We start from the raw sequence: 23,369 nt of genomic DNA, 5'->3' as shown, positions 1-23,369 counted from the left end.
TCTATTTTCATTAGTACACTAGAGTCCCGATGCCTTTCTACTTCCCAGTTCCCTTCTGACCACAAACCACACAAAAACCTACCATAAGTAATTCATTCCATTTAGTTAAGCAGCACCCACTCTGTAGCCCTCTCTCTTTTCAAACAATAATGTGTCAGAGAAAAGCAACACTTAAGTCCTTAATAACTTAATATGAATTAATTTATAAAATTACGTCAATCGAAGGAAAGAAGGGATGGTATTTTATAAGCTCCTGGGTAAGGTTCAAAAAAAGAAAAAGAGCAGAACAGAGGGGTGGGGTACACTTAAATTTCCTACTTCGTAATTTTTTCTCAGATTAGTCCCTATTATGTCAAGATGTTATTTCAAATGTGAATCCGTATGAAAAACATGAAGTTACTTGAATTCTAACCAAAGTGGTTTTAAATTGACACTTTAAATATATCCCTATAGTACCAGAATTGACAAAATACTTTCTAATGGCATTATATACATTTTCCATCCCTTCGATCTTCTTCCCTATCTATAACTTAGGTCACTCATATCTGATCTAGATCACCAAGACTAACAGGGAAAATGATGATTTCTCTAGTCCATAATTCATATTTATTTGGACAAAAATACTGAGATAGAATCCCGATTTATGAAATAACTCAAAATTAAACCAATGGGATTCATTCTATTTCCAACTTAAATACTGCAAGTATCTCATAACAAATACCTACCTCAGCATCCCAGCTTTCATTGCGATAATTATCATATACTGATATTCTATGTTAGCAAGTATTTAGCAAGCAAAGTCTATAGATGACACACATTCATAAACCCACTGTGTGATATTACCACCACTCTTTCAATATATAATTTTCCCCTGCACTACTGGTTTCACACAATTTATCCTCATGACTCATGTGTACTTAGTATATTCCTCTACTATCCTATATGATAAAAGCCTAATATGCTAAGTGTCTAGTTGTCCGTTCAACCAATCAAAGCGTAATATGCTAATGATATGCTAAGGATGCTCAACCACTCGCTATGACGTGCACTGACCACCACGGAGTAGACACTCCAACTGGTAGGTTAGCTTGCTGACGGGGTCCAGCTGATCGGTACTGAGCAAGACGGGCTGGACACACCCTAGAGCCCTCTCACGGTCCCTTCCTGGCTGGCCAACCTCTTGCATCTCTCCCCAGCCCCAATCGTACACTAGTAGGGTCCCTTGGCCTGGCCTGCGCCCTCTTGCAATCCGGGATCCCTTGGGGGATGTCGGAGAGCCAGTTTCGGCTTGATCCCACAGGCCAGGCCAAGGGACCCCACTGGTGCATGAATTTGTGCACTGGGCCTCTAGTTAGCTATAAAACTCATTTTAAAAAGTGCAAGCAACATTAGTGAGCCTCAGAAAACACACTCGGTGAAAGAAGCCAGACATAAAAGAACACATATTGTATGATCCATTTATAAGAAATATCTATAAAAGAACATGGAGCAGGAAGTAGATTAGTTGTTGCCTATGGCTGAAGATAGGAATGGGGATAAGGTTTCTTCCTGGGTGATATAAATGTTCAAAAATAACATGGTAGTGATAATTGTGCTAAGTGTCATGACTGTAAATATACTAAAACATTGAATTACACAATGATTTTTATAGTACATAAATTACACGGGTACCAGTGAATTTTATAGTATATAAATTATATCTTAATAAAGCTGTTTATAAAAAAGTTGTAAGGTGCTTGTAGCTTATTTAAAAATACAGAAACTACTGTAAACTAAATAAATGAAACATTGATCATTTAAAATCAAACTAAAACATCACCATCTTTATCCCTATACCCATGAATTATAGTTTTCCTGTTTTTGTCAATGGCACTATAATTCTTTGTTAGAAAAGCTAAAAACTTAAGAGTAATTTTGAATTTCTCCATCTTTTTTATGTCCTACTCTCACCAAAAATCTGAAAATAAGTTATGCTGATCCTACATGTATAATTTCCCCCCACTATTCCTACATTTACTCCCCTAACTAGCAATAGAGAATGCTCCTTCCTTCCATTTACAGTTAAAAGTTAATGTGGCAACTGTCCCATTCCTAGAGTGATGAAAAGAGGAGACTGATTCAATAATCCCCGGGACATGCCAACTATCTTCTACCACTCTAACCTCTGGATTTCAGTGCCTGTCACTATCTCAAGTAAAGTCAGAGGGTTTGGGCCTATATAGTATTGGCACAAAATTATTCTTCAGTCAGAGAACCTTTGGTTGTGGTTTCAAAGTACTTTAAACCTGCCAGAAGACACATGAGCTGGGTTGTAGCACGTAACATGATCCTCCTTTAGCAAGACCAAGTCGTTCCAGTCCCTGAGTTTTGAACAGAAAATCCTAAGTCTTACTTCAAGATCAATTCAAGTCTTACCTTTTTCACCAGGCTTTCCAAATGCCACAGTTCTGACTACTTATCATGTTAACATAGTGCTCTACTTATAGATTTCAGTAAGTGTTTGAATACTCCTAGCGTAACCATTCATCCCAGCTTGCCCAGAAAGTCCTAATTTAAGCCTGTTGTTTTGACATTCTAGCACTTTGACTCTTAAATAGTGTCCAAGTTACTGCAATAAATTATATAACCACTTTAGTTTTTCCTAATTTTCAGAACCTTACTATTTTATGACTTATAACTGTATATAGAGCAAAGTTACTAGAATTCTTACTCCTGCAATAGAGCACTAATTATTTCTGGTTACATTTGACACCATACTCTATTCTTTAAAGACATACTTGGGTGATTTTGTCCCAGGGAGCATCTAGCAATGTGTGGAGACATTGTTGTTTGGCCAGGGATGCTGCTAGACATCCAACCATGGATAGGACAGCCCCCACAGCAAAGAATTATCTGGCCCCAAATGTCTATATTCTCGTATAAGAAAGTTAGTAAGATCAAAATAATATTTTATTAATACGTTTTTATTTATTTCAGAGAGAGGAAGGGAGAGGGAGAGATAGAAACATCAACGATGAAGGAGAATCACTGATCAGCTGCCTCCTGCACGCCCCCTACTGGGGATGGAGCCTGCAACTGGGATCAAACCCGGGACCCTTCAGTCCAAAGGCCAACGCTCTATCCACTGAGCCAAACCAGCTAGGGCCAAAATAATATTTTTAAAATGTAAATGTTTTATAAGAGGAACTAAACAAATCTGATCCTTAATCACTTATCTTGATTTGATGGTTTTCATGGAGTCAATTATAAGATGTTGGAATGAAAAGTAAAGAGTACCACTATGGACTCAATACTTAGGTTTGGATTCCAGTTTTATCACATGCTTCAGGGCACAAGAAGTTGGTAAAGCTCAGTAGCTCAGTTTTCTAGCCCATAAAGGTAACTGTGCCTTCTGTTCCCACCTGTATACTACTGCATACTAATCTTTCCAAAAGAGCATTTTGTGAAGATACTGCAACACTCACCCTTGTCATGTGGCTCAGTTAGGTTGAAGCTTCATCCCATACACTAAAAGGCTGCAGGTTTGGTTCCCAGTTGGGACGCACATGGAAAGCAACCTATCGATGTTTCTCTCTCTCTCTCTCAAAATTAAAAAAAGAATATTGAAACACTCAAGAATATTGAACACTCAAAAAATCTCCTCCTAGCCCTAGCCGGTTTGGCTCAGTGGATAGAGTGTCAGCCAGGGAAACAAAGGGTCCCAGGGTTCAATTCCGGTCAAGGGCACATACATTGGTTGCAGGCTCCTCCCTCGCCTGGGCCCTGGTCAGGGCTTGTGCAGGAGACAACCAATCTATTTCTCTCACACTGATGTTTCTCAGTCTGTCTCTTTCCCCTAAAAATCAATGGAACAATATCCTTGGGTGAGGATTAACAACAACAACAAAAAAATCTCCTCCTAGATTTCACAGGCCATCTATCCACGGTATGGTCTCCAAATACAATGATTCAACTTTATTTTTCACTTGTTCCCCAACAAACTTCACTTAAGTATCTTCATTGGCTTTCGCTTTACCCTACTCAAATGCAACTTTTCCTATGCTTTTTGGTTCTGACATAACAGCAAGAAATACCCTTCCATCCGTACTAAAGATACTAAATCTTTTTTTTAAATCTTTATTGTTCAGATTACAGATGTTCCTCTTTTTCTCCTCCATAGCTCCCCTCCACCTAGTTCCTACCCAACTCCAGGCCTTCTCCTCCCACAACTGACCTCATCCACAGGTGTAAGCTCTTTGTCCAATCTCTTCCCGCATATCCCCCATAAGCCCTTCCCCCCAAGAATTGTCAGTCTGCTCACTTTCCATGCCTCTGATTCTATTACATTCACCAATCTGTTCTGTTCATCAAGTTTTTTATTCATTTGATTTTTAGGTTCACTTGTTGATATATATTTGTTGCCACTTTGTTGTTCATAATTTTTTATCTTTACCTTTTCTTCTTCTTCTTCTTCCTCTTCTTAGAGCATACCCTACAGCATTTCCTATAATACTGGTTTGGTGGTGATGAACTCTTTGAGCTTTTTCTTATCTGTGAAGCTCTTTATCTGACCTTCATTTCTAAATGATAGCTTTGCTGGGTAATCTTGGTTGTAGGTTCTTGCTATTTATCACTTTGAATATTTCTTGCCACTCCCTTCTGGCCTGCATAGTTTCTATTGAGAAATCAGCTGACAGTCGTATGGGTACTCCCTTGTAGGTAACTGTTTTTCTCTTGCTGCTTTTAAGATTCTCTCTTTGTCTTTTGCTCTTGGCATTTTAATTATGATGTGTCTTGGTGTGGTCCTCTTTGGATTCCTCTTGTTTGGGGTTCTCTTCGCTTCCTGGGCTTGTAAGTCTATTTCTTTCACCAGGTAGGGGAAGTTTTCTGTCATTATTTCTTCAAATAGGTTTTCAATATCTTGCTCTCTCTCTTCTTCTGGCACTCCCATAATTCAGATGTTGGTACGCTTGAAGTTGTCCCAGAGGCTCCTTACACTAACTTCATATTTTTGGATTCTTTTTTCTTTTCTCGTTGGGTGTTTTTTACTTATTCATATTTCAAATCTTTGACTTGATTCTTGGGATCCTCTAGTCTGCTGTTGGATCTCTGTATATTATTCTTTATTTCAGTCAATGTATGCTTAATTTCTGATTGGTCCTTTTTCATATCCTTGAGGATCTTACTAAACTTCTTGGAGGTTTCTGGAAGATTCTTGAGTAACTTTATAATCGTGGTTTTGAACTCTATATCTAGTATTTTGCTTTCATCCATTTCTTTCATTTGTAACTTGTTTGTCTCTGCATTTTGGCTGCTTCCCTGTGTTTGTTTCTATGTACTGGGTAGCTGCTAAGTTTCCTTGAGTTGACAGAGTGGCCTTGTGTGGTAGGTGTCCTATAGGGCCCAGTGGCTCAGCCTCCCCAGTCATCTAGATGGACGCTCTTGAAGCACCCCTTTGTGGGCTGTTTGCACAGTCTTGCTGTAGTTAACCCTTGATTGCTTTTGGTATCACTGGGAAGAATTGAGCTCCAGGCCAATTGGCTGTGATGACCAGCTGTGTCTACACTGGAAGATCTGTTGCGCAGGAGACATCTTCATAAGGCAGGACTTGCTTCAGTGGGGCTTTGGTGTTCACTGAGTCTGCCCCTTGAGTGTGTCTCTTATGGATGTTAAGAGTTATAACCCAGTATGGTCTCACTCTGACCACTGGGTACACTGGCTCTTGGATCTCCAAGGAGGTGCAAGGTCAGCCACTGTCTGGGGCCGCCCAGCAGGAGCTACAGAGACACCTGTAGATTCCTTCTCTTTGTATGGGGTTTGGAGGTGCCCAGATAAGGCCCAGCTGTGAAGCAAGGCAGGCTGCTGCTGCCGGGCCATGGGCCTTCTTTTGGAAGCTCTGGGGTTCTCTGACCCAGCTGCAGTTTGACAGGTTTTAGGTGGAGAAAGGACAGGCCATTCATATGCAACAGCCCACGCGCACAGCTTCGGTGGGGTTGTAAATTGGGTGCAGCGGGGTCTCTGGGAATCACCAGGACAGAGCAAACAGCAATGGCTGCCGTCAGCCCTGCACCGGAGATGTCCCTGGGTCTCCGCATCCCACACCCCCTGTGTAGGAACAATGATCATTGTGAGCACCTCTGCGAGAAGGCCACCCTCGTGTTCCTGTCCCGATGCCAGACAGTCCAGTTTCTCCCTGTATGTGTCTGGGTCTCCCAGAGTCTTGCCTGGAACTGGAGTTCAGAACAAGTGAGAGCTTGTATCTCCCTCCTGATCAAAAGAGCAGCACATCCACTTTTCGTGCCTCCGCACCTCTTACCAGTCTCAATGTGCTTTCTTCACCTCTCTGTGTAACTTCCACTCAGCCAGCTTTCCCACAGTTCTGGGTGGTCGTTGTTCTGCCTTTTAGTTGTAATTTTGATGTGGTTGTGAGAGGCAGCAAGTAAAGGTGTTTACCTATGCCGCCATCTTGGTTTCTCCTCCAAAGATACTAAATCTTAAGTATCAATTCTCACATTCAAATCCATATAAACTTAACCTAAAAATATTCAGAGCATATTTATATTAAAGAATTATTTTTAATCGGGGTGTGTGAAACTGGTATTGTGAATATGTTTAATAAGCCCTTATCTTCTACTACAATATTTAGTCATTAAATGGTATGATGTTTGGGATGGAATTGGCTTCAAAATATCCCAGGTGGTTGAGGTTTGAATGGAACAGATGAAACAAGAATGGCATGAGTTGGTTAAGTGTTAAAGATGAGTAAAAAGTTAAATGGAGGTTCATTTTACTACCACTCTACTTTTGCTTTTTTGAAATTTTCCAAAATAAAACGTTTTAAGTTCAATGGAAAGATAAGGGAGACTGGAAGTAAAATAATAAAACAGTGAATATGATGATGACAATGATGAAAACTAACACTTATACATTTAATTTGTGCCATGAATGGTTCTAAATACTATATATATATATATATATATATATATATATATATATATATATATATACACACACATATACATATACACATATATATATATATATATATATATATATATATATATATGACACTTAATTCTCTATGGTGGTATGGCCTACAACAGAGATGGCAAACCTATGACACGTGTGTCATCTCATTTTTTTGGTTGATTTTTCTTTGTTAAATGGCATTTAAATATATAAAATAAATATCAAAAATATAAGTCTTTGTTTTACTATGGTTGCAAATATCAAAAAATTTCTATATGTGACACAATAGAGTTAAGTTAGGGTTTTCCAAAATGCTGACACGCCGAGCTCCAAAGGTTCGCCATCACTGGACTACAATCCTATCTAATAAAAGAGAAACATGGTAATTGGCGTACGACCGCTACCCTTCCCATTGGCTAATCAGGGCAATATGCAAATTAACTGCCAGCCAAGATGGCGGTCGGCAGCCAGGCAGCTTGAAACTAACATGAGGCTTGCTTGCTTAAGTGACGGAGGACTCCAACGTTCCCGCCACTGCAGGCCTCTGAGCTGCAACTCTAAGCAACTATGTAACAAATATAGAAGCTAAACAAAACCCCAGAAACCTGCTTTAGTCCCAGGCTTCAGCCAGCAGAATCGCAACATTGTAAGCAAAGGCCAGAAACCTACTTTCAGCAGCGGAGGCCTAAGAGCTGGAGCCAAACCTCAAAGCTAAAGCTGGCCCAGAATAAAAAAAAGAAAAAAGAAAAAAAGGAGCGGTTGGGAGCTTCAGTCACTCCCAGCCTGAAAACAGCCCTCAGCCCCTCACCCAGACTGGCCAGGCACCCCAGTGGGGACCCCCACCCTGAAGGATGTGTGACCAGCTACACCCCCACCCTGATCCAGGACACCCTACAGGGCAAACCAGCCGGCACCCAACCGTGCACCAGGCCTCTACCCTATATAGTAAAAGGGTAATATGCCTCTCAGCACCGGGATCAGCGGAGCCATGAGGCCTCCTGGCACCGGGATCAGCATGACAGGGGGCAGCACCCAAACCCCGATCGCCCTGCGGCTCTGTGTGTGACAGGGGGTGAGGCCACAACCTCCCTATCCACCCTGCTCTGTTCGTGACAGGGGAAGGTGCCCCAACCCCCTGATCAGCCCTGCTCTGTGCCTGATAGGGGTGAGCTCCCCAACCCCCTGATCGACCCTGCTGTGTGTGTGACGGGGTAGAGCCATAACCTCCCCATCGGCCCGGCCCTGAGTGTGAGAGTGGCGGTGCCCCAACCCCCTGATCAGCCCTGCTCTGTGCCTGATAGGGGTGAGCTCCCCAACCCCCTGATCGACCCTGCTGTGTGTGTGACGGGGTAGAGCCATAACCTCCCCATCGGCCCGGCCCTGAGTGTGAGAGTGGCGGTGCCCCAACCCCCTGATCAGCCCTGCTCTGTCGGTGATAGAGGGTGGCGCCCCAACCCCCTGATGGGCCCTGCTCTGCGCGTGACAGGGGGTGGTGCCGCAACCTCCCCATTGACCCTGCCTTGAGTGTGACAGGGGACGGTGCCCCAACCCCCCAATCGGCCCTACCCTGAGCGTGACTGAGGGTGGCATCGCAACCTCCCGATCACCCTGCTCTGTGCATGACAGGGGGCGGTGCCCCAACTCCCCAATCGGCCCTGCTCTGAGCCTGACCAGGGGCTGCACCTAGGGACTGGGCCTGCCCTCTGCCACCCAGGAGCAGGCCTAAGCCAGCAGGTCGTTATCTCCCGAGGGGTCCCAGACTGCGAGAGGGCACAGGCAGGGCTGAGGGGCCCCCCTCCCCCCCAAGTGCACAAATTTTTGTGCACTGGGCCTCTAGTAATCTATAATAATAAAAGCATAATATGCTAATTAGACCAGACGTTCTTTCAGACGACCTTCCGGATGAAGCCAGGGCTGCTAGGGAAGCCCGGGTCCTGGGTGCCAGAGGGAGGCTGGTGCCAGCAGCCGGGGGAAGGAAGGCCTACTCTTGCACAAGTTTCATGCATCAGGCCTCTAGTGATCTCTACAGTCTTGTGCTACAAAACAATGAGGATTACATATAAGAGGATGGTCCCATAAGATTATAATGGGGCTGAAAAATTCCTATGGCCTAGTGATGCTGTTGAAATTGCTATGTCTTAGGGCAAGACATTACACAAATACTTACTATTGTGTTACAACTGCCTAGTATTCCATAAAAATAACAAGCTGTAATGTAGGAGCTGTAGATGAACAGAATTTGTCATTCTCAAATATGTCTCTGACATAAGAATTATTTCAGGCTGTTTAATTTTAAGAAATAGCAGAAATGAGAGAAGCTCTGAAAGAGAAGTAGCGGTTACTCTTTGTAAAAGACATTTACATTTGTACAGTAAATCTCCATTTGTCAGGGTATCTCCCTTAGTGTACTAGGAAGAGGGGGATGACCTTATCTCTAGAAACTCTTACCAATGCAGATGGCAATGACTTAATCATGCCTAACTACCTTACTCTGGTTTACTGTGCTTTTCCTGATAACCTCCAATAACTGACTCACCCCCAACTTCTTTTGTTTTGAGCTAAAGATGGTACTCAAAGGTGGTGGCTTAAGTTACTCGGTTTTCCTAGGTCACTCCCATGTGTACAACAGGTATACATGTTATTAAACTTTTGTTTGCTTTTCTGCTGTTAATCTGTCTTTTATTACAGGGATGTGTTAGCCAAGAATCCAGAAAGGTAGAGGAAAAATTATTTTCCTCCCCCCAGGCCCACAGGCTATATACCATTTAGCCTAGGCCTACAGTAGGCTATACCATCTGGTTTTGTGTAAGAACACAAGGAAATCTCTGAAAATATCCCATTTCAATATTTCAGAGATAACAGAGGTTCAAGTACAGAGATTAAGTGGTTTACCCAAGGTCATACACCTAATAAGGGTGGAAGCAGGAATTCCAACTCAGGCTATCTAGTTCCAGAGTCAAGACTCTTAGCTCCTATGTTATTGGACTTCCAGGAGCTCCAAAGGCCAGGTTAGAACAAGAATGATGAGTACAATAATGAACAACATAAACTGATGAACAAAAATAGATCCAGAGACATAGAAGCATTAAACAGACTGTCAAACCTCAGAGGGAAGGCAGGGGAGGGTGGGGAAGGTAAGAGATTAACCAAAGGACTTGTATGTACACATGTAAGCCTACTAATGGACATAGACAGTAGGAGGGTGAGGGCATGTGCTGGGGGGCGGGAGCAGGTGGGGAGAGGTAAATGGGGGGGAAAGGAGACATATGTAATACTTTCAACAATAAAATTTTTAAAAAAGAATGATGAATACATAAAGGGGTCATTAGGTAAAGAAATTAATAAAAATGTTCATAAGCCTCAGGCTGTTAAAGACAAATGACCAAAAGACAGAACTGATGGCAGTGATGGGGGAGGGCATATAATAGCCACGGGTGAATGAGTATAAATCTATTAAGACTAACATAAAAAATAACACAATGAAAATTAGGTAAAGATTGAAAACTTTTAAACATAAATCCTAGCTCAGCCATGTACTTGAATGACTACAGCAAATTATTTAATCTAAGCTTTAATTTCCTTATCTTTAAAATGGGGGTTTAAAAGGAGTAATGGGCAGCAGCAGCTCAGGCCCAGCGTACTCTCCCTCCAGGGAATATGCCTGTGTCATCCCCTCCCCCCCACCCCCTACTGCATGTATCCCCTAACCTCTAAGGGACCCCATGAGACTTGCAACCAGGGGAACAATGGGTAGCAGCAATTCATCCTGGGCTAATCCCCTGAACCTGTCTCCCCCTTTTCTCTGACTTCCCAGTGAGCTAAGGCAGCCCAGCCTAGGCTCTCCTGTTGCTTCTTTTATGCCCTTTCTTGTTTCACTCTCCTAAGTATATTTTTGCTGCGGTCAATACATTCTTGTTTGCTTTTCTAAATAAAAAAACAAAACAAAAAAAGGGGTAGTTTGAACATACTGGGTTATTAGGAAAGTACTATATATAAGGTGCTTAGCATAGTATCTGTCATATGTTAACGCAGTAAACAATTACAATTGTTAAAAATAAAAGAGCAATAAAAATCACATTGAAGGATTCCACCCTCACCACTTGTACCCAACATTATACTGGATATTCTAGCTAGGGCAATTCAGCAAGCAGATAAAATAAAATGCATGCAGATTGGAAAAGAAGTAAAGTTATCTCTATTAGCAGATGACTTGTTCTTTTATATAAAAAATCCTAAGGAATCCACACACAAAAAAAATGACTACAGCTAAAAAAAAAAAACTCCAGCCCAGCTGGCGTGGCTCTGTGGTTGAGCATCAACCTATGAACCAGGATGTCACGGTTCGATTCCTGGTCAGGGCACATGCCCAGGTTGTGAGCTCAATACCCAGTGTGGGGTGTGGGGGAGGCAGCCAATCAATGATTCTCTCTCATTGATGTTTCTCTCTCTCTCTCCCTCTCCCTTCCTCTCTTAGATCAATTAAAACATAATTAAAAAAAAAATAACTCCAGCAAGGAGTTAACCCCTTATCAGATGTATTATTGGCAAATATATTCTCCCATTCAATGGGTTATTTTGTTGACAGCTTCCTTTACTGTGCAAACTTTTTAGCTTGATGTAGTCTCATTTGTTTATTTTTTCTTTTGCTTCCCTAGCCTGAGTAGATATATCAGAAAAAATATTACTATGAGGAATGTCTGAGATTTTACTGCCTATGTTTTCTTCTAGGATTTTTATGGTTTAAAGCCTAACATTTAAGTCTTTAATCCACTCTGAGCTTATTCTTGTGTGCGGTGTAAGAAGTGGTCTAGTTTCATTTTTTTTTTTTTTTGCATAAATCTGTCCAATTTTCCCATCACCCATAGTCTATTTACTGAATAGACCAACTTTAGCCCACTGTATGGTTTTGCCTCCTCTGTTGAAATATTAACTGACTATAAAGGTGTGGATTTATTTCTGGGCACTCTATTCTGTTCCATTTATCTGTGTATCTGTTTTTATGTCAGAACCATGCTATTTTGATGACTACGGCCTTGAAGTAGTTTGATAACAGATAGTGTGATTCCTCTTTGTTCTTCTTTCTGAAGATTGCTATTTAGGGTTTTTGTGGTTCCACATAAATTTTTGGAATATTTGTTGAAGTTCTATAAAATACGCCATCAGTATCTTGATAGGTATTACACTGAATCTGTAGACTGCTTTGAGTAGTATGAATATTTTAATTTTTCCTATCAATGAACACAGTATATGTTTCCACTTATATATTATATCTTTTTCATTCTTTCTTTAGTGTCTTATAATTTTCTGAGTACAGGTCTTTTACATCTTTGGTTCAATGGGCTTGTTTTATAGTTTCCCTTTCTGATAGTTCATTACTGATGCATAAAAATGCAACTGATTTTTGGATATTTTGTATCCTGCTACTTTAATAAATTCATTTATCACTTCTAGTGGTGGAATTTTTTGGTGGAATCTTTAGGGTTCTCCATGTAGTGTCAAATCACCTGCAAATAATGAGAGTTTTACTTCTTCCTTTCCAATATGGATGCCTTTTACTTTTTCTTCTTGTCTGACTGGTGTGGCTAGGACTTCCAGTGCTATGTTGAATGAGAGCAGTGAAATTGGACATCTCTGTCTAGTTCTTGATATTAAGGGGAATGCTTGTAATTTTTGCTCACTGAGTATGATGATGGCCTTTATTATTTTGAGGTATCTTCCCTCTATTCCCATTTTGCTGAGAGCTTTTACTAGTATCATAAATGGGTGCTGGATTTTATCAAATGCTTTTTCAGCATCTAATGATATGATCATGTCGTTTTTATCCTTCATTTTGCTTATGTGATGTATCATTTTTTTTTTTTTTGGATATTGTACCAACCTTGCATCCCTGGAATAAATCCTACTTGATCCTGGTGTATGGTATTTTTAATGTATTTCTGGATTGTTTGGCTAATATTTTGTTAGGGATTTTATCACCTATGTTCATCAGGGATATTTGCCTATAATTTTCTTTCTTTGTCATGTCTTCCTTTATCTGGTTTTGAAATTAGGATAATGCTGGCCTCATAAAATGAACGTGGGAGTTTTCCTTCTCTTTAATTTTTTGGAATAATGTGAGAAGGATAAATGTTAGTTCTTTGAATATTTGATAAAATTCACCTATAAAGCCATCCGATCCAGGGCTTTTATTTGTTGGGAGTTCTTTGTTTTTTGGGTTTTTTAAAAATATATTTTTATTTATTTCAGAGAGGAAGGGAGAGGGAGGGATAGAAACATCAATGATGAGAGAAAATCACTGACTGGCCGCCTCTTGCATGCCCCAAACTGGGGATCTAGCCCATAACCCGGGCATGTGCCCTTGGCCGGAATGAAACCTGGGACCCTTCAGTCTGCAGGCTGACACTCTACCAACTCAGCCACACCAGCTAGGGCTGTTGGGAGTTTGTTTTTGTTTTTATTACTGTTTCAGTTTCACTAGTTGTGATCTGTCTTCCTTAGTTTTGGAAGATTGCATGTTTCTAGGATCCTGCTCTGTTGTCTGGATTTGGCCACTGAGTGTATTGGTTCTGGGCCTCTTGGGAGGGACTCTAGTGCAGGCCAATGTCAAACACTGTCTGTGACTGGCTCTGGGCAACCTGTTTAGAGCTATCAATGATCCAGTTTGTGGCTGGGCCTGGGTATGTGTGGAAAGGACCAGGCTGTGCACCAAGGTCTGCTTTTCCTAGCACAGGTCCAGGGGAAGATCAGCAAAAGTCACAAAGTACCCAGAGATCTGCCTCTGCTTGCAGGCTGTCTGTTAGGCTCACTTACTTAAAGAGTCTCAGCCTCATGCTGTACTCCTCAGTTGGGCTTAAGCTCCTCAGGATGGGGCAAGAGGGATTCCAATGGGTGGGGCTTTTGCGTCTCCCCAGGCTGATGCTGCATGAAGGGCAATGCAATCCCTGAGAAAGATGGCTTTTGCATTTTGGGGCATGACTCAGCACAGGGATCCTGGCGGCTGATGTCTCAGCTCTCTCTCCAGAGCCACCAATCCCAGATTCTCTTCACATAGCTCTAGTCTGCTCTTCCTGCCCTAAGCCAGAGCCGAAGGAGAGTGGCTGCAAACAAAATTTTGTGTATTGGCCCTTTAAGATGGTGCCTGTGTTTCTAGCTCTCTCCCCTTGGCAGACAGAAACCTTGCTGATTTTCACAGCCAGATGTTATATGGGCACCTTTCCCGGTCCTGGTACTCTCAGCTGGGGAATCTGGCTTGGAGTTTAGACCCCAGATTTCTCAGGGAAGCCTCCTCTCCCCCCACCCAGCTGAGATATCCCTCCAGAACTTCAGCTGCTGCCAATGGGAGCCAGGCCAGCACTCTCGCTCCTCCACACTTTCTACCAGTCTCGATGTGGCCTCCTCTCTAAGTCCTTGGTTATAAGGCTTTTTCTCCAGCTACTCTTCAGATGGTTATTAAGGATGACTTTTCACTTTACAACTACACTTTAGTTGTAATTCCAGTTTGGTCCTGGGAGGAGTAAGTGTAGCTTCCACCTAATCTGTTGCCATCTTGGATCCTCCCCAAGCAACTGATTTTTGAAAAGAATTCTAAAACAGTTTAATGGAAACAGAAAAGTCTTTTCAACAAATGGTACAAGAACAACTGGATATATATCTACATGCAAAAAAATAAAAAGAATTCGAACTCCCACCTCATATTGCAAACTCAAAACGGATCAAAGCAAATGTCGGCAAGTATCTAGAAAAATTGGAATCCTTGTATTAATGCCGGTGAAAATGTAAAATGGTCTAGTTGCTACATAAAACAATATGATGTTTCCTCAAAAAATTAAACAGCATTACCATTTTATCCAGCAATCTCACTTCTGGGTGTATACCCAAAAGTAAAATCAAGGACTTGTACAGATATATTTGTATGTTCATGTTCACAGTGGCACTATTCACAAGAAGCAGAAGCAATCCAGTGTCCATCAGTGAAGGAATGGATAAAGAAAATGTGATAGATGCAGGTACAGACACACAAACCATGGAACATTATTCGTCTTAAGAAAGGAAACCATGTCATATGCTACAATATGGATGAAACATGAGGACATTATGCTAAGTGAAATAAGTGAGTCCCAGAAATACAAATACTATATGATTCCACTTATGAGATACCTAGAGCATTCAAACCCAGAAACAAAGTAGAATAGTGGTTGCCAGGAGCTGGGGAAAAGGGGGGAAGGGGGGGTGGGTAGGGGAGGTAGGAGTTGGTGTTCTGTGAGTGTAATGTTTCAGTCATGCAGGATTGGGAGGGTTCTGGGGATCTGTTTACAACAATGTGCACATGGTTGACAACAGTGAACTATACAGTTGGGAGGCTGAATTTTTTGGAGGTTTTTACAGCCACAAAAAAACATAAATTCCATATTTTAATATAAGCATATATTTCATATAAGCTTAAGTTTGGGAACAGAAAGATTTAACTGTTGTTTTCTCTTGCCTGTTGAGGATTATGAAACACACACACACTAAAATAGAAGGAATGGAATTCTGAGACATGCTACAGCATAATGAATCTTGAAGACATTGTGGTATGTGAAAAAAGCCAGTCATGAAAACACAAACATTGTATATTTGAATAATATTACCCCATTTTGTTTATTCACTCATCAGTTGATGGGCATTTGCGTTGTTTCCATTTGGATTGTTGACTATTATAGAAAACACTGTTATGAATATTTGTAAGATTTTATATGGACGTTTTCATTTTTCTTGGTTATATAACTACAAGTGGAATTACTAGGTAAAATTGTAATTCCATGTTTAACTATTTGAGAAACTGCCAAACTATTTTTTCACAGTGGCTAGACCACTTTATATTCCTACCAGCAACATACAAGGGTTCCAATTTCTGCATATGCTTGTCAACACTTGTTATCTGTCTTTTTTGTTATACAGCCATGTGCTAGTATCTGTGTGGTTCTGATTTGCATTTGTCTAATGACTAATGATGACCAGCATCTTTTCATGTATTTATTAACCATCTGTATGTCTTCTTTGGAGAAATGTCTGTTCAAACTATCTGTCCATTTTCTGAGTTACCTATTTTCACTTTGTTAAGTTGTAAGAGTTCTTTATATATTCTGGATACTAATCCCTTGTGAGAGATGAATTACAAATATTTTCTCCTACTATGTGTGTTGTTTTCTTTCAATTTCTTGATGAAGCCCTTTGAAACATCAAATTTTTAGTATTATGAAGTCCAATTTATCTATTCTTTCTTTTTGTTGCTTGTGCTTTTAGTATCATATCTAACAAACCTCTGCCTAATCCAAGATCATGAGATTTACTCCCATGTTTTCTTCTGAAAGGTTTATATTTGGCCTTACATTTATGTCTCTGATCCACATTATCGTGACAAAATATACACACTATCAAATTTACCATGTTAACCCTTTTTAAGTGTATAGTTCAATGGCATTAAGTACATTCATATTGTTGTGCAGCCATCCATCTTGAGAACCTTGTTTTGTGGAAATGATGAAAATGTTCTGAATCAGATAGTGGTAACAGGTGCACAACTTTGCAAATATACTAAAAAATCAGTGAATTACACACTTTAAATATGTAAATTTTATTGTGTGTGAATTTTATCTCAACAAAAAAACTTAAAGAGAAAAACATTAATTGAGCCATGGTCGGTGTGGTTTGGTTGGTTGGGTGTCGTCCCATACACCGAAAAGTTGCCATTTGATTCCTGATCAGGGCACATGCCTGGGTTTCGGCTCCATCCCCAGGAGGGGCGTACAGGAGGCAGCCGATGAAAGTTTTGCTCTCACATTGATGTCTCTCTCTCTCCCTCTTTCCTCTCTTCTAAAAATATATTAATATATATATATATATATATATATATATATATATATTTAAAAATTACATTGAGAGGGTTAACACAAGAAGACTGTAGCCACCCTGACTGGTTTGGCTCAGTGAATACAGTGTCAGCCTGCAGACTGAGGGGTCCCAGGTTCGATTCCAGTCAAGGGCATGTACCTTGGTTGTGGGCACATCCCCAGTAGGGGGTGTGCAGGAGGCAGCTGATCGATGTTTCTCTCTCATCAATGTTTCTGACTCTCTATCCCTCTCCTTTCCTCTCTGTAAAAAATCAATACAATACATTTTTTAAAAAAAGACTGTTTCATGCCAATGAAAATATTAAAAAAATTTTTAAAAGACTGTAGCAAAATATGCAATGATACTAGATGCCAAAGAGTAGGCAGAAATATTCTTCTTTAGCTTGTTTTTCTGCCAATAATTTGTTCAAATGGACAGGCCCAATAAACATTCTTCAAAGGAAATTGATCAATTGAGGCAAGGTCATAGAGAGTAAACCAGAAAAAAAGTTTAGGCATATCTCTCCAAATAATGGGAAAGAACTGAAATACTGTCAATCTGGAATATCATGACAAGACAAAGAGTGTATCTGACCTGACAGGCTCATATTAAACATAAGAAACAGAATGTAAAACTATTAATTAAATATTTGGTTTCAAAATAATAGCATTTAGCTCAAGCAATTATATCTAACACACACTGTATGGTTCAAGTATCTAAAACTCTGAGTACAGTTCTAGGGAGAAGGTGTTAAGAGCAGCCGTTCTCTGCCCAAACCGGTTTGGCTCAATGGATAGAGCGTCGGCCTGCGGACTGAAGGGTCCCAGGTTCGATTCTGGTCAAGGGCATGTACCTGGGTTGCGGGCACATCCCCAGTGGGAGATGTGCAGGGGGCAGCTGATCGATGTTTCTCTCTCATCGATGTTTCTAGCTCTCTATCTCTCTCCCTTCCTCTCTGTAGAAAATCAATAAAATATATTTAAAAAAAAAAAAAAAAAAAAGAGCAGCCGTTCTCAACCTATGGGCTGCGACCCCTTTGCGGGTCGAATGACCCTTTCACAGGGGTCGCCAAAGACCATCAGAAAACACATATATAATTACATATTGTTTTTGTGATTAATCACTATGCTTTAATTATGTTCAATTTGTAACAATGAAATTGGGGGTCACCACAACATGAGGAACTGTATTAAAGGGTCTCGACATTAGGAAGGTTGAGAACCACTGTGTTAGAGGATCATGATAGTAGCCTTCAAATATTTTAAGAAATCATTCATGTGAAAAAGAGATTATATCTGAATAAAGCAAGAAGTAGTGGGAACAGTACAGGCTTTGATGTCATAAAGACCTGGTTTCAAATACTGATTCCATCATTTACTGTGTCATTTGATGCTTTAGAGAAAGATTATGTTTCCTTACCTAGATCTTGATACCTATCTCATAAATGGATAAAAATTAAATGCAGTTCAGTGTAAAATGTTTATAAACTCCTGGTATAGGCTGACACACTGTGATACACAATGATGTTAGTACCTTTCTCCTGACTTTTCCTATTTGTTCTAGAATAGTGTTTTTCAAACTGAGAAGTACAATCCATTAATGGGTCACAAAACCAGCTTAGCTGGTTGTAACAAGTTTTTTTCCTAAATATAGAGAACAGAAAATATTAGAGGGTACCACATGTACTAAAAATAACTATAGTTGTAAGAAAATTTTGCTTCAATTATTCATACACATGTGTGTGCTATGATGTAAAATGTGCTTATCCTAAAGCTGAAACCAAAAAAAAAAAGCTGTGAAAGCCACTGCTCTAGAGCACTGTTTTCTAAATATAATCTATAGATACTAGTTCCTTAGGAGCTCAAGTAAGTTTAGGGAACCATAACACTTACAAATTTACTATATTCAATATATATTCACATATCAAAAAGCCCAGCATTAAAAAAAACCTGTTCATTTTTGTTGAACCTCCATTTTCCCACATATATTTACCTCAGACCACTACTATTTATTCACACAATATCTACTGACAAATTCAGGGCTGGCATTATATGGTATACACTGGAGGGTAAAACATTTCTCCAAATGAAAACGAAGGTACAATGGGTATACGTTACAGAAAGTAGATTTTTAGCTTACTAAGAAAGAAAAAAAACTCTTGACTCTGAATCTTCCTCCCCTTGCCACTAACACCCACCCCCTCCAACTTATATTCCAAACACATATCCCAAAGTGTTTTAAACATATTTATCAAACTTTCAACTCACACAATTTTTTTCAGAAAAAGTATGACATATCTACATATATAAAAGGCTAAGTGTCTGTCCTACCGATAGCTATGATGCGCAGTGACCACCAGAGGGCAGACGCTCAACGCAGGAGCTGCCATGATGCGCACTGGCCATTTAAAAATAAACAGGCCCTAGTGGGTTTGGGTCAGTGGAGCATCGGTCTGCAGACTGAAAGGTCCCAGGTTCGATTCTGGTCAAGGGCATGTACCTTGGTTGCAGGCACATTCCCAGTGGGAGGTGTGCAGGAGGCAGCTGGTCGATGTTTCTCTCTCATCGATGTTTCTAACTCTCTATCCTTCTCACTTCCTCTCTGTAAAAAATCAATAAAATATATTTTTTAAAAAATAAAATAAATGGCACCACGGACCTGGCGCTGACAAACCTTCCCCCAAGTGGGACACAGGTCCTGCCACCACCCCAGAGCAACACTCCACCAAATCGCAGCCAGCGCTCCCAAGACCTGATGGCACAAAATGTGGCCCACAGCCCAGCCCAGCCCAGCCCGGAAAATGGTCACTGTGGGCGCTGGGTAATGACGTCACATAGTAACACCTGTCTTCCTCTCCCTAGCGACTAGCCTCCTTGGAGTTTCTTTAGCTCAGGAACATGACTTGCTTTATAGCCAGGTGCAAACATTTTACACTTTACCCAAATGTCTGTGAAGCGTTTCCCCATGCCTCATCTCATTGGATCCTCACAGAAGTCCTGGAGTAGGCAGATAGGAGACTTGGTGGAATCCTATTTTCTTTTCATTAGCCAGAAAACGGAGATTTAGAAAGCTTAGAAACTTGACCCAACTGGAAAGAAGAAATGATGGACCTTGAAAATGGCTTCAGGTTTTCTTACTGCGCAGAATATAGTCAAACACTGCTGCAGTTAAACATTTTACCCTTTGTTGTCCCTGCATGATCTACAATAATAATCTGCTTCGTGTTGATACTTACTGCTGTGTTGCTGACAATGACCTGAAAGAGAAGTTGGGGTGCTTCACTGGGCTGGAAAAAGTTTAGCTAAATCAGAAAGCAGGTCTAATTAAGCAAGTTTATTCTATATCTATAAAAGGCTAAGTTGACTCATGCATGCAAGATACATATAAAGCTCTTGCTGGTGCCAATCACATGAGTGTTTCGATCTGTCACTGTTGATTGTGAGTTTGGTTGACACTTCTATTATTGAGAAAGGGCGAATAGCAATATTAAAATATTTCTTCTAATTAATTTCCTTTCAATGTGCACGAATCCGTGCACCAGGCCACTAGTATACAATGTAAAAAAGTGTAGCCAGGATCAAAGCAATAAGCAGGAACCATTCAGTCAAAAGAAACTTCGAGCATAGTATTTAAGAAGACTTGCTTTACTCAACAAACCCTATACTCAGAAACCAAAGCTGCACGACTTAATCAGCTTCTCAAGGTGGAGTCCATGTGTTCTAATAATACATAATCTAAAATGGGCTGATGAGTGCATCTAGTCCTCATTATTATCATCACTTGGAAGAGGCATGTGATGATATTTAGATGATTCTGGGTTCTTTTAAAGTGTATACACACCCAAGATTCCTTTGGGAGGACGTGATTTCACACTAATATGAAAAACTGTCAATATCATAGTTAGTTCTAATAATATTTGTTATCACTTAACAATAAAATAAAGGCTTGACATCATATATTCAAGAGAACCTCTGTAATTCTAACCTTCCTAATTGGGAGTTACAAATATCTCTGACTCTGCTCTAGCAGTTGTCAGAGCATAAAGTTTCCTTCCCACTCTCCCTCCCTCCAAAGCCACCTCTCATCCTTCAAGTTTGCCTCAACTACTTTGGACTATTATTTTTTTCCCCAATTTCTGAGCACTCTCAGTACTTTATATTCCTATCACTCTTTTTGGCAATTCTCTGTATACGCCCAGGCTATTTAACTGCATAAAACTTGGCTCCCAACAAGCCTGGAACTGCCTTAATGAACAGGGATCAACTTTTAAGAACCTTTAGAATCTCCCACAAGATCTTGTAAATATTTCTTGATTTAAATAACGAAGCTTAAGAGTCAGAGCAGTAGACTTGGAAGAGTTTACCATGTCAGACACAGTGCTAAAAGCATACATGGATTATTTTAATCTTCACAGCTGTATCTAGCATTAAGAACGATTATTTTCTCCAACAAATAGAGAAAGAAAATAAGGCTCAGAGTAACTTGCCCAAGGTCATGCAACTAGCGAGTGGCAGAGCCAGGGCCGGAATCCAGACAAAGCTCCTACCTGCCCCGCGCACTGCGAACTTGTGGCCCTGCAATGCCGGAGTCCATGCAGGACTTAGGTTTCCCTAACTTAGAAGTTTCCATATCAGCCAGGAGTAGGAGCATTTCGGGTAAAAGTGAAAACGCTGTAAAGGGGTACATTCAGAGAAAGAATCTCCCATAGACATCTTGATGCGGTTGCAATAAAATACGAGGGAAGCCGCCCCCTATGTCCTTTCTATTTATGGAAGTGATGATATTCCAGTGTGGGTCCCACAATTTTATCAAGAAGTTGGCTCGTGAAAATACAGCTTTGGCTTTCCAAGAACCCTCTTTAAAAATGGAAAGAAAAGATAGATGTGGTCACTGTCCAGCTCCCCCAAAAAAAAAAAAAAAAAAAAGCCAAACCCAATTCTTGTTTAAAAAACAAGAGCCAGGGCTCTAAGAGTTCCACCCCTGGACTCGCCACACAAAGCAGCACCACCCTCGGCTCCCCACACAAAGCAAGCTTCACCCCAACACCCCAAGGGTCCCTCCCTCCCGCCAGAAGCGGACCCCCCGCCCACTCGTCCCGAGCGCTGACCACCGCACCGAGCGGGACCACGACTGTCAGCTCCCGGCTCCCGGCGACAGCTCCGCGAGCAGACCCCCCCCTCCCGGCGCACAAACGCCCGGACCACCCCCCCAGAGCCGGCGCTTCACTCCACACAAAGCGGTTTCCCACCCCCGACTCCTCCCGCTGGCCGTGCCAACCCGCGGACCCCCACGGGACCCCACACCCAGAGGGTCCCCCACCCGGCGCACAACTAGCTACTCACCCCCTTTCCGCTCGCACGCCTCGAACCCCCGACTCCAGCTGACCTTTCCCAGCCAAAGCCAGAGAACCGCGAGTCCCCGTCCCGGGCGGGTCCAGCGACCCCCAGCGAGGCGTCCTCCTCCCGGGGGCCCCTCGGCGGGCGCTCCCCGCCCCGGCCCCGGCCCGTCCCCGCCCCGCCGCGGCCGGCGCCCCGCGCTCACCAGCTCTCCTCCTCCTCCTCCCAGCCTGACAGGCGCTCCAGCTCCTCGGGCCGCAGCGGCTCCACCTCGTCCAGCAAGCCGCCCTCGCCCGCCGCCAGCAGGCAGGCGGCGTCCCGCAGGTCCTCGCCGCTCGTCCGCCTCGGGCCCGAGCCGGCCCCGCCGCCCGCCTTGACGTGGAGGCCCAAGGGGAAGCCCCGCGGGGACGCCGCGCCGGAGGAGGGAGTGGACGCGCCGGCTCGGACCGGGCTCCCGGGCCCGAGGGAGCCGGCGCCCTGCACGGCCCCCGAGCGACTCCGGAGCTGCTCGTTCTGCTTCTCCAGCTTCTTCACCAGCTCCTGCAGCTTCCGCACCTCCTGGTCCGCGTTCACGTTGGAGTTCACGTCCTCCATCCCGGCGCCGCCGCCCGCTCGGACTCGCAGCCACAGGGAAAGAGCCGGCGCCCAGAGGCGTCGCCGCCGCCGCCGCGCCGCTCACTCTAGCCGAGGCGCCGGCATCGAGCAGGGCCGGGCCCCACCGCCTGCGTCCCCCCGGCTCGGGTTCCGAAGCGCCGCTGGCCCCAGCCGACCCGCCTCATCTGCGCCGGCTCCGGGATTGGGGGAGGCGGCGCCAATATCCGGCCGCGGCCGCCATCTTCCCTCCGTCCCTCCGCCCCCCGCGGCCCGGCCCCGTCGGTGACCTCAGAGCGTCGAGGGTGGATTCGGCCGGGGCCGGCGCTGAAAGGACCCGCAGCCGAGCTCGCGGCGCGGCGGGGGCGGGGCCTACACCGGAAGGGGCGTGTCTGTGCCGCCGGGGGAGGCGGGGCGCCGCCGGGTTGGACTGGGAGAGGCATTCCCGGCGCAGGCTGGAGGGAGCTGCGAAGACCGGCTCTTTGGCGAAAGAGGAACGTGAACTTGGCGTCTTGGGACGGAGATCGCGAGCCTGGACTCAAGCTCCTTCCTCCCCGCCTGTTGGCCCTGAATGAGGAGCGTGGGGTGTTCTCTGCCTCCAGACCCCGGCTTGTCGGGCCA

General features: G+C 42.9%; 1 protein-coding gene across 7 annotated transcripts in view; it reads right to left on the bottom strand.

The window, feature by feature from the left end:
- The window catches only part of SLAIN2 (SLAIN motif family member 2), a 75,141-nt gene extending 52,062 nt beyond the window's left edge, over positions 1–23,079 (bottom strand). For 2 of the 7 annotated variants that reach the window (XR_004971653.1, XM_036333332.1), the window contains exon 1: positions 22,363–23,077. Coding sequence is in view for 4 of the 7 variants with exons in the window: in XM_036333332.1 (XP_036189225.1) it covers positions 22,363–22,751 (389 nt within the window). In the remaining 3 variants the exon portion in view is untranslated. Of the gene's footprint in view, positions 1–22,362 lie in introns of all 7 variants that reach the window. The other 5 variants (XR_004971641.1, XM_036333298.1, XR_004971652.1 and 2 more) reach the window with 4 other exon arrangements.
- Between the last annotated feature and the right edge of the window lie 290 nt (positions 23,080–23,369).

Source organism: Myotis myotis, unplaced genomic scaffold (assembly GCF_014108235.1).
Source record: "Myotis myotis isolate mMyoMyo1 unplaced genomic scaffold, mMyoMyo1.p scaffold_m19_p_1, whole genome shotgun sequence".
Lineage (NCBI taxonomy): Eukaryota > Metazoa > Chordata > Mammalia > Chiroptera > Vespertilionidae > Myotis > Myotis myotis.
Note: the sequence above shows the minus strand (reverse complement) of the source record. Positions and strands in the feature narration are given on the sequence as shown.